Source organism: Amphiprion ocellaris, chromosome 10, assembly GCF_022539595.1.
Source record: "Amphiprion ocellaris isolate individual 3 ecotype Okinawa chromosome 10, ASM2253959v1, whole genome shotgun sequence".
Taxonomy (NCBI): domain Eukaryota; kingdom Metazoa; phylum Chordata; class Actinopteri; family Pomacentridae; genus Amphiprion; species Amphiprion ocellaris.
In genome coordinates, this window is record NC_072775.1 from 19,226,202 (window position 1) to 19,240,361 (window position 14,160).

The 14,160-nt window shown below is 38.9% G+C and overlaps 2 protein-coding genes across 3 annotated transcripts; both read right to left on the reverse strand.

Annotated features, from left to right (window-relative positions):
• Positions 1-285: 285 nt before the first annotated feature.
• Positions 286-2,944, reverse strand: exosc4 (exosome component 4). Its single transcript, XM_023286059.3, has 3 exons — positions 2,747-2,944; positions 920-1,126; positions 286-818 (listed from the first exon to the last, which is right to left on the reverse strand). The coding sequence occupies exons 1-3, from the start codon at positions 2,915-2,917 to the stop codon at positions 459-461; spliced, it is 738 nt and encodes a 245-aa protein (XP_023141827.1). The 5' UTR covers positions 2,918-2,944; the 3' UTR covers positions 286-458.
• An 898-nt stretch (positions 2,945-3,842) lies between these two features.
• Positions 3,843-14,160, reverse strand: prkacbb (protein kinase, cAMP-dependent, catalytic, beta b). Of its 2 annotated transcripts, none has more exons than XM_035955376.2 (10): positions 13,678-14,160; positions 9,867-9,922; positions 9,660-9,788; positions 9,261-9,359; positions 9,082-9,164; positions 8,771-8,897; positions 8,588-8,683; positions 7,548-7,670; positions 7,240-7,404; positions 3,843-5,343 (listed from the first exon to the last, which is right to left on the reverse strand). In XM_035955376.2, the coding sequence occupies exons 1-10, from the start codon at positions 13,721-13,723 to the stop codon at positions 5,218-5,220; spliced, it is 1,050 nt and encodes a 349-aa protein (XP_035811269.1). In that variant the 5' UTR covers positions 13,724-14,160; the 3' UTR covers positions 3,843-5,217. The 2 variants fall into 2 exon arrangements, with proteins under 2 accessions (XP_035811269.1, XP_023141824.1); XM_023286056.3 differs by having other exon boundaries at positions 9,867-9,928; positions 13,678-14,156.

Below are 14,160 nucleotides of genomic sequence, written 5' to 3' on the forward strand. Positions count from 1 at the left end.
TCAATACCCGTTTCAGAACGGAAAATCCAATTACCAGATCCGTACAGTTAATTCACGTTGTTAAAACTTAAATGCTCTCACTCAACTACATTTTAAATGTGGCTCCATATCTCCATGTACTACAAGTTTAAATATAGGTTCAATAAATGAATGAATTTAACATTACTTAAGTTACTTAAGTTACCACAGTCATTTGTGAACAGCTTCACAAATGACTGTGAACTCAGTTTTATTCCAGTGATGGTAAGCCCTTGACAAATGAACAAGCAACAAAGATAAACAATGCAGGATTAACATATTTATTGCTTGGCTTACCATATATATACAAAAGTATACAGTAATTGGTTTGAATGCATAAAAAAAGCACAATTCTCCACCATTTGTCTCCTTTAAAAGTCCAAAAATACTTTGAAACTGGACTCAGAACTACAGTCCAGATTGTCGTTCTTTGTCCCTCATCACTCCCCGGTGAGCACTGAGACTTCTTGAAGATGTTGCCTCACCACCTCGTCCAGCACCTTACTCACACCTTTACAAGCCGTCATTGCAGCTTCAATCAGAGTCTCGAGGTGATCCTGATGCAGTCTGGCGTCCATCTGCAGCAGAGCGATCTGTCCGCCGCGTGGCAGCAGCGCCAAAGCCAGAGAGCTCACTCCACCGCTTTCCTCTGCATAGCAAAGGTCAGCGAGGGGCGTCTCATCCACAAACCCCACCGTGCAGGCGCACACATAGTCCCTCATTGGGATGCCAGCATCAATCACCGCCAGAGTGGCAGCATTTACACAGGTGCTGTAGTTCCCTCCGTCCGACTGCAGGATCTGTGGGAAGAAAAGTGAAAATGTTTTTATGAATAAAAAAGAAATCTTGTTATGAGACCTTTCCCAAGACTGCAAGCGCACACCATAAACTCTGCATTCACCTTGACATAGATGTCTATTTGAGAGCGCGGGTAGAGCTGGGTCATCACAGCAGCTTCAAACGTCTGCTTGAGGTGGAGGCTCATCTCTGTGGACTTGCGATCTCCGTGCGGCCTCCTCTTCCTCTCTGCTGTGCTGAATGTGGCCATGCTGTACTGACAGTTGATAAGCGCTCGATCGTGAAGAGTGCGGCTTCGTGAGCCTCGCATCTGGAGGGGACAGACACAAACACGTAGGAATAAAACACGGTGCCTAAACCAATTCTCCTGAGATGATAATTAGAGCTGACTGAACCGCACCTTAAGTTTGATGACATTCTGCCGCCTGCATCAGTGAGTTAAAATAAAAACATGGAGCTAAGTAAACTGATTCGAACATCAACTTGACCATGATATTTGCATACTGTCATATTTACTGTTAATTTTATCAACACTGCAACACTGACTTCAATTATATTTGGCAGTTAGCCTGATGTTACTTTGGGTATTAGTAACACTGTTTGACATTTTTAAAAACATCTGTATTTCAGTTTTTGTTTGTTATTTTTTTTCATAAAACCAGGGGGAAACCCTTAATTCAGTATTTTATTCTATTTTTACCAAATTAACACGAATGAGTTGTGGTTCAGTTTGATCGGAGAATGATCTTTGTTAAAAAATATTTTACCTGCTCAAAACTGCTGCCCAAGACAACAGCAATAACCTGCCATTTAATCTGATTTTCTTGGAAATTCTTCTTCTTCTACCTGAACAGTGATGCACAAAAAAACAACAATCAAATCAAGAAGCATTCCGATCTATAACTTGAATTAACCCTTGTCGTCCTGCGGGCCAAAATTGACCCGTTTTAAAGTTTGAAAATGTAGAAAAAATATAGATTTTCACAGTGAAACTTTTGATATCCACATTTTCAACATTTTTGGGAAATTTTTCCCTATTTTTTGGTGGAAAAAGAAATGTTAAAAATGTTTCTTTAAGGACATTGACAAAAAAAATCAACCAAAATCCAGCAAAATTCACTGGATTTTGGTTGATTTTTATGTGAATGTTCTTAAAGAAAAATATTAGAAGTTTTACTGATATATATGTAATCGCTTTAGATATTTTTAGGATTTTTTTGGAAAATTTTTACTCATTTTTTGAAAAGATTTACAAGAATTTTCTTGCCAAATTTGGGGGATTTTTTTTAAATAAAACTTTTAGGGGAAACTTTTAAGGAATTATTGGAATTTTCTTCCTGAAGGTTTTGCAAATTTTCAGAAATTTCGGGATTTTTTTGCTGAAATTTTGGATTTTTTTCAGACAATGAAACAATATTTTTTGGTGCCCGTAAATGAGGACAGCAGGAGGGTTAAAGTAGCAACACTATAGTACAGTATAGATATAATACTCAGTGTGCAGAAATAGCCAATTTATCAATCATGTAAATAATTTTTACTGAATTCTAATTATTGATGCATTCATGTGTATGTCACTGTCATGCTGATGATACACATGTCGTTCATTTTAATTAATTTATATAGTGAAGATTAACAAAGTTCCAATTATCTTAAAGTATAATAATACAAAATAATACGTAGATTGCATTTTGTGTTGTTAGTTTTTAGGATTTGGAATAGAAGTGCAGAGTATTTCTGAATTCGACCTAATTACAATAACTGAGTAACTGTACTTGCACCACTGACGCAAAAACATTTTCACTATAGTTAGCTAGTCAAAACAGATAATTCACTGTTTCAAAGGTCATTTTAAAAGCTTGAAATCGAATCCTTGTTGTGTCACTAGTCTTCCAGGTTATAACTAACAGACCTCTGCATCCACGTTACTCACTTCGTGCGGACCGTAAACCACAGCCAGAGCTTTGGTGTTTCCCTGCTCTAAATACGCAGAACCGTCCGCCTGAGCGAACACTCCCATCCGGGCCTGGACCTTCCGCAGCTCGGTGGCTTTTCTTCCATCCAGACGGTATCCCTGGTCAGACAGCAGCTCCAGACCCGCCATGTTTCCGCAAACTTCGAATGAGCAGCAGCGCAACGTCCCACGTGTCTACCGCTGCACTACATTACCCACACGCCCCCTCAGCAGAAGCGCTACGGCAAGACCAAAGGTCCAAACAAAGCCATTGTGGATTCTTAGTAATAAAAATGGAAAGGCAGATCTGGTATCTTTGTACCTACTGTGCATCATTAAGACCATTAGAAGCTTCAGAAATCGCAATAATAAATAGTTTCACAGAATGAATAAAAATGCATATGTATTAAAAATATTCCTCAATTTAAAAATTGGAAGAAAATGCAGCACATTTATTTTGAACAGCTACTAAACAACAACAAATGTGTGAAGCTGAGAGACTCAGGTGTTTATAAGTAAAAGTTTAGTTCGGTTCTTTGTTTTTCTGTTTTTGTACCTAAGGTTTCCATTTATGTTTTCATTTTGGAAACCAAATATATTTTTTTAAAAATCCTCATAAAACTGGAGACACCTCTAAAAAGTCAATTTTTTCACATACATGTTGGAAAATTGTTGCCCACAGGTTCAATACAACTGAAGAAGGGAATGTATAAGAACTTAATGCAGGCTGTGTTTCTCCAAGTACCTACTCACGACCACTTGGACAGTATGGGACAAAACATTACCATTTTGTTGATATTTTTCATATGTTACTGTTAAATCACAAATGTATGCATTGTGTTACCCCTAGCAATGTAGATACAACTTTGCTTTCATTTTGCTAACTTCCAAGGACTTTTTCTTGAGAGACCTGATAATTTGTGAAGGATGTCATGGATTCTCAGGACAACACAATGGGCTCCGCTACAGATCAATAACAGAATGAAATGTGTGACTCAGTGCAAGTATTCTAGTGATCAGGAGGCAGAGCAGCCAAAGTCCCCGTGGAAATGGAAGGATAGTTGCAAAACTTCAACACTTTTAAAAATAAAATTTATTAGCATCTCTAATGTGTATAAATAAAAACATATATGAAACAATGCATATACGTATAATGTAATGAGCTTAACAATAACAGGGTTACATGTGATACAAAGGAGCAGTCTTTATTTTAGCCAGTGTATTGTGAGGAAAACTGTACTTTGAAATCAAGCTTTCAAATATGCATACCTATAAGTTGCAAATCTACATTCTTTGACAAGAATGAAACAAAGAAATCTTTCGGGGGTGGTAACAGGGAGATTATGGTAAATATGCAGTTTTCATTGCCTGTTTCTCATGATTTTTAGAACATCTTTCATTTAATACATTATAAATTCTGTACTTTTACTAACAATGCTGTGGCAAAAAGCCTCAACACTATTCACACTGATCCTCCTCTCAGTTTTACATTATATGCAATAAAAATCCTCACTGGATTTCACTCTTTTCCATTTACTGAAGTCACATTGTTCCACAGACTTGTAACAAAAGGTCTTTATAAGAAGACCTGAAATCTAGGGACAATATGACTATAATGTTAGACACAGCGACAAAAAGTAGCAAGATAGCAAATGACAAATTTTACATGTAACTAACAGATCCAAAAAGATCAAACAAACAAATGAATTTGCATTTTACTAACGTAACAAAGTTTGTCATTTTACTGCAATGGCTTGCTGTGCCTGGGCCTGAATACCCAAGAGGACAGTGAATGGATGCTTTTGTATGGATCTGAGGAATCGGCTCTCTAAGGCAAAAAGCAAAGAAAGGAAGGGACCTCTCTTCTTGTGTCACCCAATGTTCTCTATTTGGTCATGCTTTAAACACTCTTTGTGTTCAAACGTCTTACAAAAACTGACAGATATGCACATAAGACAAAATCTACCTTTGTATGCTGGCCAGAACTTTACAATAGCCAATGCGATGTGGACTTCAAATATACACTGCTGACGACTACAGGGCAATACGCTGCAACCCACTTCACTGTGTGTCAAACAACCACAGACAAGTCAGTTACAGTGTGTGGACTATTGTTGGCCACTGTCTCAGTTTTTCCTCATAAGTCAAAAATGTCACATTTGAATGGGGGATAACAACATCCAAGACTAACTGCTTCAAAGTAAAAAAACAAAAAAACAAAACTGTGGGTAGGTACAAAAACAAAGAAAAGAGAAAAGTGATGTGTCTGCTTTAATACGCAGGTGTATGTGACAGTGAGCGGCACCCAAGGATCATGGCGACCTCATTCAGCCTTGTGGAATGAAGGGACTATGTCGTAGATCTGAAAAAGATGGTCTCTCCCCATCCCAAGTCTTTAGAAGAGTGCAAAGATCCCCTTATTTTCCCTGATATATCCATGTACTCGCGTCCTAAAACTCTGCAAACTCCTTGGCGCATTTTTCCGTTAAAGAAACACGGATTTCCTCCTCCTCGTAGTCATCAAAGTTGCTGGTGTCCCCTGGGCCTCTGCATTTTGGTATGAATGGAGCTTCAACCTTTAAGAAGAGAAAGACATTTTTGACTCAGCAGGATTATCATGATGTCTAGACTGTCAGAAGAGAACACAAGACAGGACAGAGAAATTGTTTTTTTTTCTTTTTACAAAAACGGGCATCTAAAAACTAGCAAGAGCTTATGAAAAAGACAGACTATGCCTCCTGCACAAGGATAAAAAGGCTTTATTGTAATGTATGTAGGCAGCCTCACTTTTGCTAAAATATATGAAATGCTGTCAGTATTAAATGTGTTAAATGAAGTGCTTGTCAGTCACTGTCTGAAACCCTCTTTCTCCTTCTTGTAACTTTCCAAAATGAACAATTATGGCTTCACCTTGCAGCAACTCAGGTGTACTGAGGACAGACTCTATAGAGAATTTAAATTTCTCTCTAAAGCTCCATTCATATAATTGCGTCAATCGCTGCTCATGAGTCCAACTGAGCACCAGCATGAATTCCTTTGAGGAGAGACTTTGACAATTATCACTAAAGTTCCCCTAGAGGCTTCCCATCCCATCTCCAAGTGCTGCCATTTCAAACAGACAGACAAGGTGAGATGACACCTTGTACAAAGTGGGTCACCTCGAGCATAACCCAGACTTCAAAGGTGCCTAATGACATGGAACTGCTTGACCAATTAAAAACCCCTGAATGGCAGAGTACCTGAAGCAGCACTATGGGTCTCTCTGCTGTCGCTCTGTTCTCACTGAAATGCTGCACTTACTGAGCATTCGATTTCTTTAAGCCTCTTCTCTTTAAAGGATACACCCAGTATACAGTGCAGTGCATATTTTTAAGGCTAAAACTAAATACAAATGTAAGCCTTTGGTGAGTGGTTTCTTCAGAGTTGTCAGTCCACCTGCTTCAGCTCTGTATTTACTAAACATGTAGCATGTTTGGTTGTCAGAGAAAGGAAAAGGTGAGCAAGCCAAGCCATCTGAAGGCCTACAGTGTCTGGCCATGTTTTTCTTTTTTGTTTGCTTGGAGATTATCATAATACAATTAACTGACCACTTCATCCATGCAGAAATAAATATTTTAGCTTTTTTAAAATTTGATTAATCTTTCAAAAAACATAGTATTTATTGAGGAAAATGTAATCCAGAACAGATTTAAAATCTCCTTTTGTAATAACCCTGAAATATGACACTACATACAGAAATAATCAGCAAGTTTAAAAAAAAATCTTTTCACAATAAAAGGCTGTAATACAATACAAAACAACTTTCTTGATTTATGCTTCAAATGAGGTGGATAACTTAATTTTTATTGTCTCTACATCACATAGTCCCTTTTGGTTGGACAAAAGTAATAACTTTGCAACAAAGAGCTACTTCAAAGCAAGCAGGGATACCAAAGAGCAGAAAAATATAAATGGTAAATGAAAATGGTGCTGAGATATGATTAATTTCATCCTGTAACAAATCACAGCTAAAAGCTTATACAGCAAGTTTAATAAAGCCATGATTATATATTAACAAAAGCTAACAAAACCAACAGATCAATGAGATTCCAGCCTGTGCTAAATAACTCCTTTGATTAATCGAAACACTCCATTATCACTGTCATCCCTGCAAAACGGCATGTGGTACTAATACCTCACAGTAAAGCTGGGAGATTTCCAAATGGAAAAAACACTTTTACCAGCCAGTTGTGAAAAATATTGCTCTGCACGCACCTGCGAGTATCGATTTATCACCACAAAACAAAATTGATTGAGCAGTCTCCTTAACTTTCAAGAAACAAAACCATAGAAAATAATTGTGTTGCAGCATCATAGCTGGAAATTTTACAACTAGCAAAAAAATCAATAGGAGCAAATCAATATGCAATTAACTTGGTTTTCAGAGGGCGAATACTATTTGGTGTCACTATCAAATGTGTCTAGTGTCTTACCTTTCTCTCATAGATTGCGATCCAGTCTGTTGTGGCGAACCATTTGTGGCCCTTAATGTCATTGACTCCATTCTTCAGGTTGCCGTAACGTTTAGTCAGATCCACCTGCAGCAGGTTTCTCAACAAGTCCTTCAAATCGGAGCTGAAGTGTGACGGGAATCGTACCTAGAAAGATTTCAGAATTTCCTTTTAAAATTAAGGTGTTTTTTTTCTTACTTGCACAACAAACCTATTGCAAATTATCAGCAGAGAAACCACATTTATTATGTAACCACGTTAGATAAATTCCAAAACAAACACCTTCTTACCTTTCCAGACACAATCTTCTCATAGATCTGAATAGGTTGATCTGCAAAGAAAGGAGGGTAGCCAGCTGCCATTTCATAGATGAGGACTCCAAGGGCCCACCAGTCCACTGCTTTGTTATAGCCCTAAGACAGACAAGACAAGCATCAATATCACTGGAAACACCAAAAAAGTATTTCTCCCACTCATAAGATGCACAAGTCATATTTGACATTTCCTGACATCTACAACCACTGGTAATACTGCTTATTTTTCTAAAGTCAACCAGAGTTGAAGGAATTACTACCTAAATATAGCACATTTTTTCAGTCGTAAAAGTTGACATCTGCACTCGTTCAACAAAAATGCTACATGTCTATGGTCAACTGTGGATTGAAACTGGACAAATTATCTTTTTCTCTGTCAGAGTGGATTTCTTACAATACAATTGCTCAACAGTGACAATGGTAAGTCTGCAAAGAAATCTGTTTTTTTTTTTTTACTCCAATTGTTCAAAGTTAAATAATGGTATTTTGTTTCAAACCTTCTTTGCAACTGTGCTTGAAAATCTTTAAGGGGCATCAGACAACATCACCAAGTGGTATTACATTTAGCACCACTGTTGAAAACCAGGTAGGTGAAGACTGCATTTCACTGTATTTTGAGTAATGACAATTAAGGTGAATCCTCTTCTTCTGCCAGGTAAAGTTTCAACGGTTTCTGTATGTTCTTTGAGCTATAAATCAAGTGTTCATTTTTCCAAGGGATTTTGTGGCAGACAGAAAAGCACAGTGAAAATATGGCTTACAGGAAACTGATCTAAACCAAGATGGTATCATTATACTGTAGTCATTGCATTGTCAATCAACATTTACTCCATAATGACAAGCTGCAGCAAAAACTTTGTTTATTGCCACTTTACAACAACTTAACAATTTTACTGATCAGGTAGCAACGAAAATAAGAAGAAAAGTATATGCTCCCAGATCTATACAAAGCAATTGAGTTGACTGAAAAAAAAACGGACGTTTGTGTAAACGTCAGTATGATATCAAATCCATACTTTGCTGAGAATGATTTCAGGCGCCAGGTACTCCGGTGTCCCACACAATGTCCAGGTCCTGCCTTTTACCCGCTTGGCAAATCCAAAGTCTGTCACCTGAAAGTAAAGAGAAAATTACACTGTAAAGTGAGGACATGCAACAGGCAGCAGCATTATGTACTTAGTGTATGCATTCTAGCTCACCTGAATGTAGCCGTGGTGGTCAATGAGAAGATTCTCAGGTTTTAGATCTCTGTATATGAGATCTAGTGAGTGGAGGTATTCAAATGTCAGCACTATCTGGGCCGCATAAAACCGCGCATGTGGTTCACTGAAAAGGAAGAAGAAAGAATTGTGTTCAGAGTCATAACAACATCTGCACGCAGTTTCAGAAAATGATCACAACTCATACAAAAACCACAGGAAATGCACAAATGAGCCAAGACAGCACTGCACAGCAAGACTCTGTAGATTTTATGTTTAAAAGCTGATGATGACTATTGATTAACATGTACCTGAACCTTCCAATTCGTCTTAGGTGTGAGAACATCTCTCCTCCTGGAACATATTCCATTACCATGTACAAATTGGAGTTGTCCTAAAGAAAAAAAAAGAGGAAAAGACACCTAAATTTTTGCTCTTAAACAAATAACAAAAGTTCAGGTCTAAAATATATGAAGAAAGTACACTGTACCTTAAATGAGTACTCAAGTTTGACGAGAAAGGGAAAGCTCACTGCCTGTAATATCCTCTTCTCATTTAATGTGTGTTCTATTTGCTTGAGTTTCACCACCTGGCAGATAAAGAGATAAGATGACCTTGTCGGGCAAATCTAACTTACATTAAAAACACAGACAGCTGAACACTGAAAGCTAAGGCAGCTTTTAGTTATAATTATTTATTTTACTTGTGCCCGCTTGAGACCCTGTGATACAACAATAACAGGATATAATGTATTTTTTAAGTAGATAAGCAGGCATTTGTTGGAGCCTCCAAGATCTAACATTTTTTGTCCCCGCACATTCACATCTCATGTCAACACTGTTATTTATTTGAAAATGTGCCATGAGGCCTGATAAATGCTGCTACTGACCTTCTGCTTGTCCAGTATTTTCATGGCAAAGTATTGCTCTGTTCCTTTGTGTTTCACCAGCATGACTCTCCCAAATGAGCCGGTACCCAGGGTCTTTAATCTGTCAAAGTCATCTAGGCACGTTGTGCTCTGTGGAAACAACATCATGTTAGTCTACATTGTGTACAAAAACTGTAAATGTGAAATTCAACTTTTTATCATTCTGACCTGTGGTGGGCATTCCCATTTCCGTAAGAAATCCTCTTTGGCTTTGGCTAGAAACTCTTTCACTATTTAAAAAAAAACAAAAAACAAAAAAAAGAGCGCAGACAGACACTGTTAGCACACACTTCTGTTTTGGCAAAACTTGGATTAAAAGTACAAAAAACATATTTAGTTTTTACATGGAACTGGCAAAAGGACCAAATGCTATTGTACTACAGGTTGGAAAGGAAGAAATGTGGGAAAAGGAAATTAAACTGTAAGTCAATGGAGAAGAATATGGGCAAAGTCAGCTCTCACCTGGATATGAACTAAATGTCATATTAAAATTATCAAATACTTTAATCGAAAGACAAGGCAAAACACAAACACATGACATCAACATCCAGGACAGGCAGACAAGTGATGCATGCCAAGAAACTCAGTATGTTTTCTGTTATTTAGTAGCCTTATTCAAAGGGGAAAAGGGAACACAACACTCAGAAATAACAGGGGAGGATTCTCTGAGCATCTTGTGCATCACTTACAACATTTTGTGGGAAGGCTATTAAACACAGCAAAGAAATGGTAAGCAAAGACAAACCAATGTATGGGAAACACAGCAGACGGCAGACATCCAGATTATGAGAATGCAGATAACAAAAAAAAACACTGATTTGTTATCAGGGCACACAATAGAAGCAAGTACATCTAGCAAGTTTGAGACCAATGCCGTTCTGCCATTCTGGCCATCTTTTGGAGGAATCAGCATACCAAAAGTCTCTATTGATCACCAAGGTTTTGCAGGAACAATCACCCACATGGATGGGATGATACGGAAGAGAAGACAGAGAGAAATATAGAGTTCATGTACGTAACAACAAGTATAACACATCAACAAACACAAAGCATATGTAGTGAATAAAAGCAACAGGAATGAAAATAGAGTTGACAATCGTCTTAGGAATTTAAGCAGAGACAGACTATCTACTGAGGTATTCAAAGAACAGGTGTACCAAAATGCCACGTAGTAGATATTCAGTCATGCATATTAAGTTGGATTGAAAAGATAACATTCCACAGCAAAGACAAATCTACAGTATACTACAAGGCTTAAAACTCTGTAAAACTTATGACTGTTTATCCCAGCACCTTAGTCTGACTTCTTTCTCTAAAAATAACTTTGAAATTATTGACAGCATGCTGAGGACAACAGAGAAGAGACAATTAGTAGTGGAACAAAAATGAATCCGCAGCAACTATTGCGATAAGTAAGTACTTATGAATGTCCAAAGTGGAAATATCAAACATTTTTAGTTCTGGCTTCTTAATTGTGAAGACTAGCAGCTTTTCTTTATATGCATGACTGCAGCGAACAATTATTTTCAATATCGGTTTATTATTTTATGAATTATTTGTCAATATAACATCAGAAAATAGTAAAATAAAATGTCAATTGCAACTTTGCAGAGCTTTAAACTCTATAAAACGCTGAAATATTTCATTTGTAATGATCAAAATACGGCAAATCTTCACATTTGAGAGACTAGAATCACCAAATGTTTTGCAGTTGTGGTTGAAACATGACTTCGCCTATTAATAAATTCTAAAGTAGTTGTCAAATAATTTCCTGACAATCTACTCATCAGTTGTTTTCAGCACTAGTCTGATATTTTTTTAAAATACACAATTAACTTAGAAAACTAAAATGCAATGAAAATGCAAATGAATTATTAATGAAATAACAGTCCTAGAATAACAAAACTTGAAACAGTTTAGAAATAAGACAACTTTTGCAAGTACAAACTTTTGTGCACCATTTTATACCTAGATGGAAAAATTAAGTGCCCTGTAGTCAGCACAGTTGGGTAGCCCTTTTCAAAGATCAACACCAAAATCCAGACAAGCATAACATGGTTGAGTTATGTCTGCCTATCCTGTTACTCTAAAGTGTGAAACACAGTACATGGGCACAGTGAAATAAAATAGGTGTCAGGATGGCAAGTGTTTAATCTCCCTGTGCAAGTGTGACTGCGTTGGCACTCCTCCAACTGATCCACCTAGTGCCATCTATACACAGTAAATACAGGCAGCACACACTACTGTAGCCAGGTTGTCTTGCCAGAGCAGCTACACTCCAGACAAATCTGCAGCTCAGGGCACAGTGTCAGCTTAAATGGGTTTAACAGTTAGCCACGGATCTAAGGATCATAGTTGCATTCAACAGAAATGCTTGGCAGTATAGGTACTATGGCTGATCTGATCATCTCAGTCTGCTTGAGTGTCTCTGGTTAGCACTGTTCATTGTGCCTGCCTGGTGTCTCTTAGCAGGTCAATAAATCTCAGAACAACATGCTCACTGCATCATAAAAATGACATTACTTTAAACAAACCAAGTGTACTAATGAACAGATGGTTCTGTGTGCTTTCAAGACTATAAAAATGTAAGAAATGTGTCATTTTTAAGCCACCAATTGCAATGAATTCTGCAATTCATAGTAAAGACCTACAACTTTTGTATTTACAACCAGGAATAGGGAAGCATGTATGATTTACTGCACAGGAAGCTCGATGATGACAAGCTGCATACATCAAAGTATATGAGCGCAAAGTAACACTGACCTAGGCTGAGTTACGTCAAACCTTTCAAAGCTTGTAATACCCCTTATCCTCTGACGAAGGTCTGATGACAAGCTGCTCCAGTCAATGACAAGCTGAGTGTGAAAAGTGAGCCCGATGGACCTTTACCAAAGTACGATTACAGAAGGCGCTCTAAACAAACACAAGTCACATGAATCAAGTGCGTGTTTTGTGAGCGTGTGTGCCTATGCATATGCCAGGAAGACAGTAGTAGGTTCCAGTTTTATGAATGGAAAGAGGGCATTTGTCATTTCTTCACCATATTTGGTCACAGTGCTGTACAGAGAGAAAGCTTTGTTTATGTAGCCAAGAATAAAATGTGGCAGGGAAGCCTGGGGGAGAAACAGTCCCACACTGCCTTCAAATAAAATGTATTGCCTATTTATAACAATTGCTCATGGGTCTGTGGTTTACAGCTGCAGATCCAAGATCACCAGTGCTCAGTTTGTGTCTGTTGCTGCGCTGAGAAGAGCCTGCAGGTTTTTGAGATAGCAAGAGCCACATCCTGACTGTTTTAAGTTCAAGATAACATCATACAAGGAGTAATGAGGTGATGCTGGACTTAACACTTTGAGCCATTATCCAAGGATTTCGATAAGAGAGCACTGCACGCCATAGCTAACTGTGTACAGGCCTGAGCAGCTACCACCATCAAGAGGCAGTGAAATGACAGGGGCCTTCAGAGGGCTAATCCCCCCCTCACAGCTAAAGTTAGCAGGCTAGCTGGTCTTCAAGCTTGACCCTTCTTGAGCTCCATCTGATATGCAAACGACTTTTTTAACGTTTGAAACGAGAACTATGGAGGAGTTTATGAATAAGCATCGTTTTTATACCTCTATCAGCTTTAATAGTGTACGCTGTCAAAGCTCCCCTTCCCCACCCCCTGGATGCTAAGAAAACCACAACATTCTCGGGGTCTTCTTGCTGCTAGCTACCTCAGCTAAAGGCCTTTCATTCGTATTTTTTGGTGCAAAAATCACAGAAACTTTCCCATTTTTCCTCCAGCTGAAGGGCGAGTGCTTGCAGCGGCGGTGGGCTATGTGGGAATGTGCGGGGGACGACGGACGGCCCTCCCCTGCTTTACAGCTAAGACCATTTTAGTCTTATAACATACTAGCTAGCTACTACACGGAGCCTAGAAGAAACGCCTAAATAGAGGATAAAACGGGGCTGAGGACAAACGCCAGCCCGGACTCACCGCTCTCTAGCTCGTTGCCCTTCTTGGCGGTGGCAGCGTTCCCCATGGTGTGGAAGACACGGCGGTCGCTCCGACTGAGAAGAGATGGCGGCAGCTAGCTAACCTTCCAGCTTATGTTCTTCGAGGTCCTTAAAACATATGAAACCGAATCGGCGCGACTGTTTACTCGGTTCAAACGTGAGGAAATAACGTCCCTTTACCCTTCGGACTGCCCCCTCGCTCTCCCTCGGTCTCTCCCTCTCCTTCTTCCCTCCGAAAGCTCTCCGCTGCTGCTACTTCGGTGATGTCTGTGCGGCTGACATGTAGCTAGCGGTCACTGGTGTTTCTGACTAAGCTGCTCCCCCAACCCTCACCAGCTGCATTCACGGTGTGGTTCGGGCTCGGATTGGCCAGAGATGTCTCCGACAAGACACCAGAGCGGGATCGCTTCCGCGTTTTTGAAGCATCACAGTTGCATTCACAGATACGGGATGACACCTGAGT

Coding starts and splice junctions, on each gene's coding strand:
- prkacbb (XM_023286056.3), bottom strand. CDS start 13,723: ATGGGGAACGCTGCCACCGCCAAGAAGGGCAACGAGCTAGAGAGCG. Junction 9,789..9,866: donor AATGGGAATGCCCACCACAG/GTCAGAATGATA, acceptor TTGTTTCCACAG/AGCACAACGTGCCTAGATGA. Junction 9,165..9,260: donor AACTTGAGTACTCATTTAAG/GTACAGTGTACT, acceptor TTTTTTCTTTAG/GACAACTCCAATTTGTACAT.
- exosc4 (XM_023286059.3), bottom strand. CDS start 2,917: ATGGCGGGTCTGGAGCTGCTGTCTGACCAGGGATACCGTCTGGATGGA. Junction 1,127..2,746: donor TGGTTTACGGTCCGCACGAA/GTGAGTAACGTG, acceptor TGTCCCCTCCAG/ATGCGAGGCTCACGAAGCCG. Junction 819..919: donor AAATAGACATCTATGTCAAG/GTGAATGCAGAG, acceptor TTCTTCCCACAG/ATCCTGCAGTCGGACGGAGG.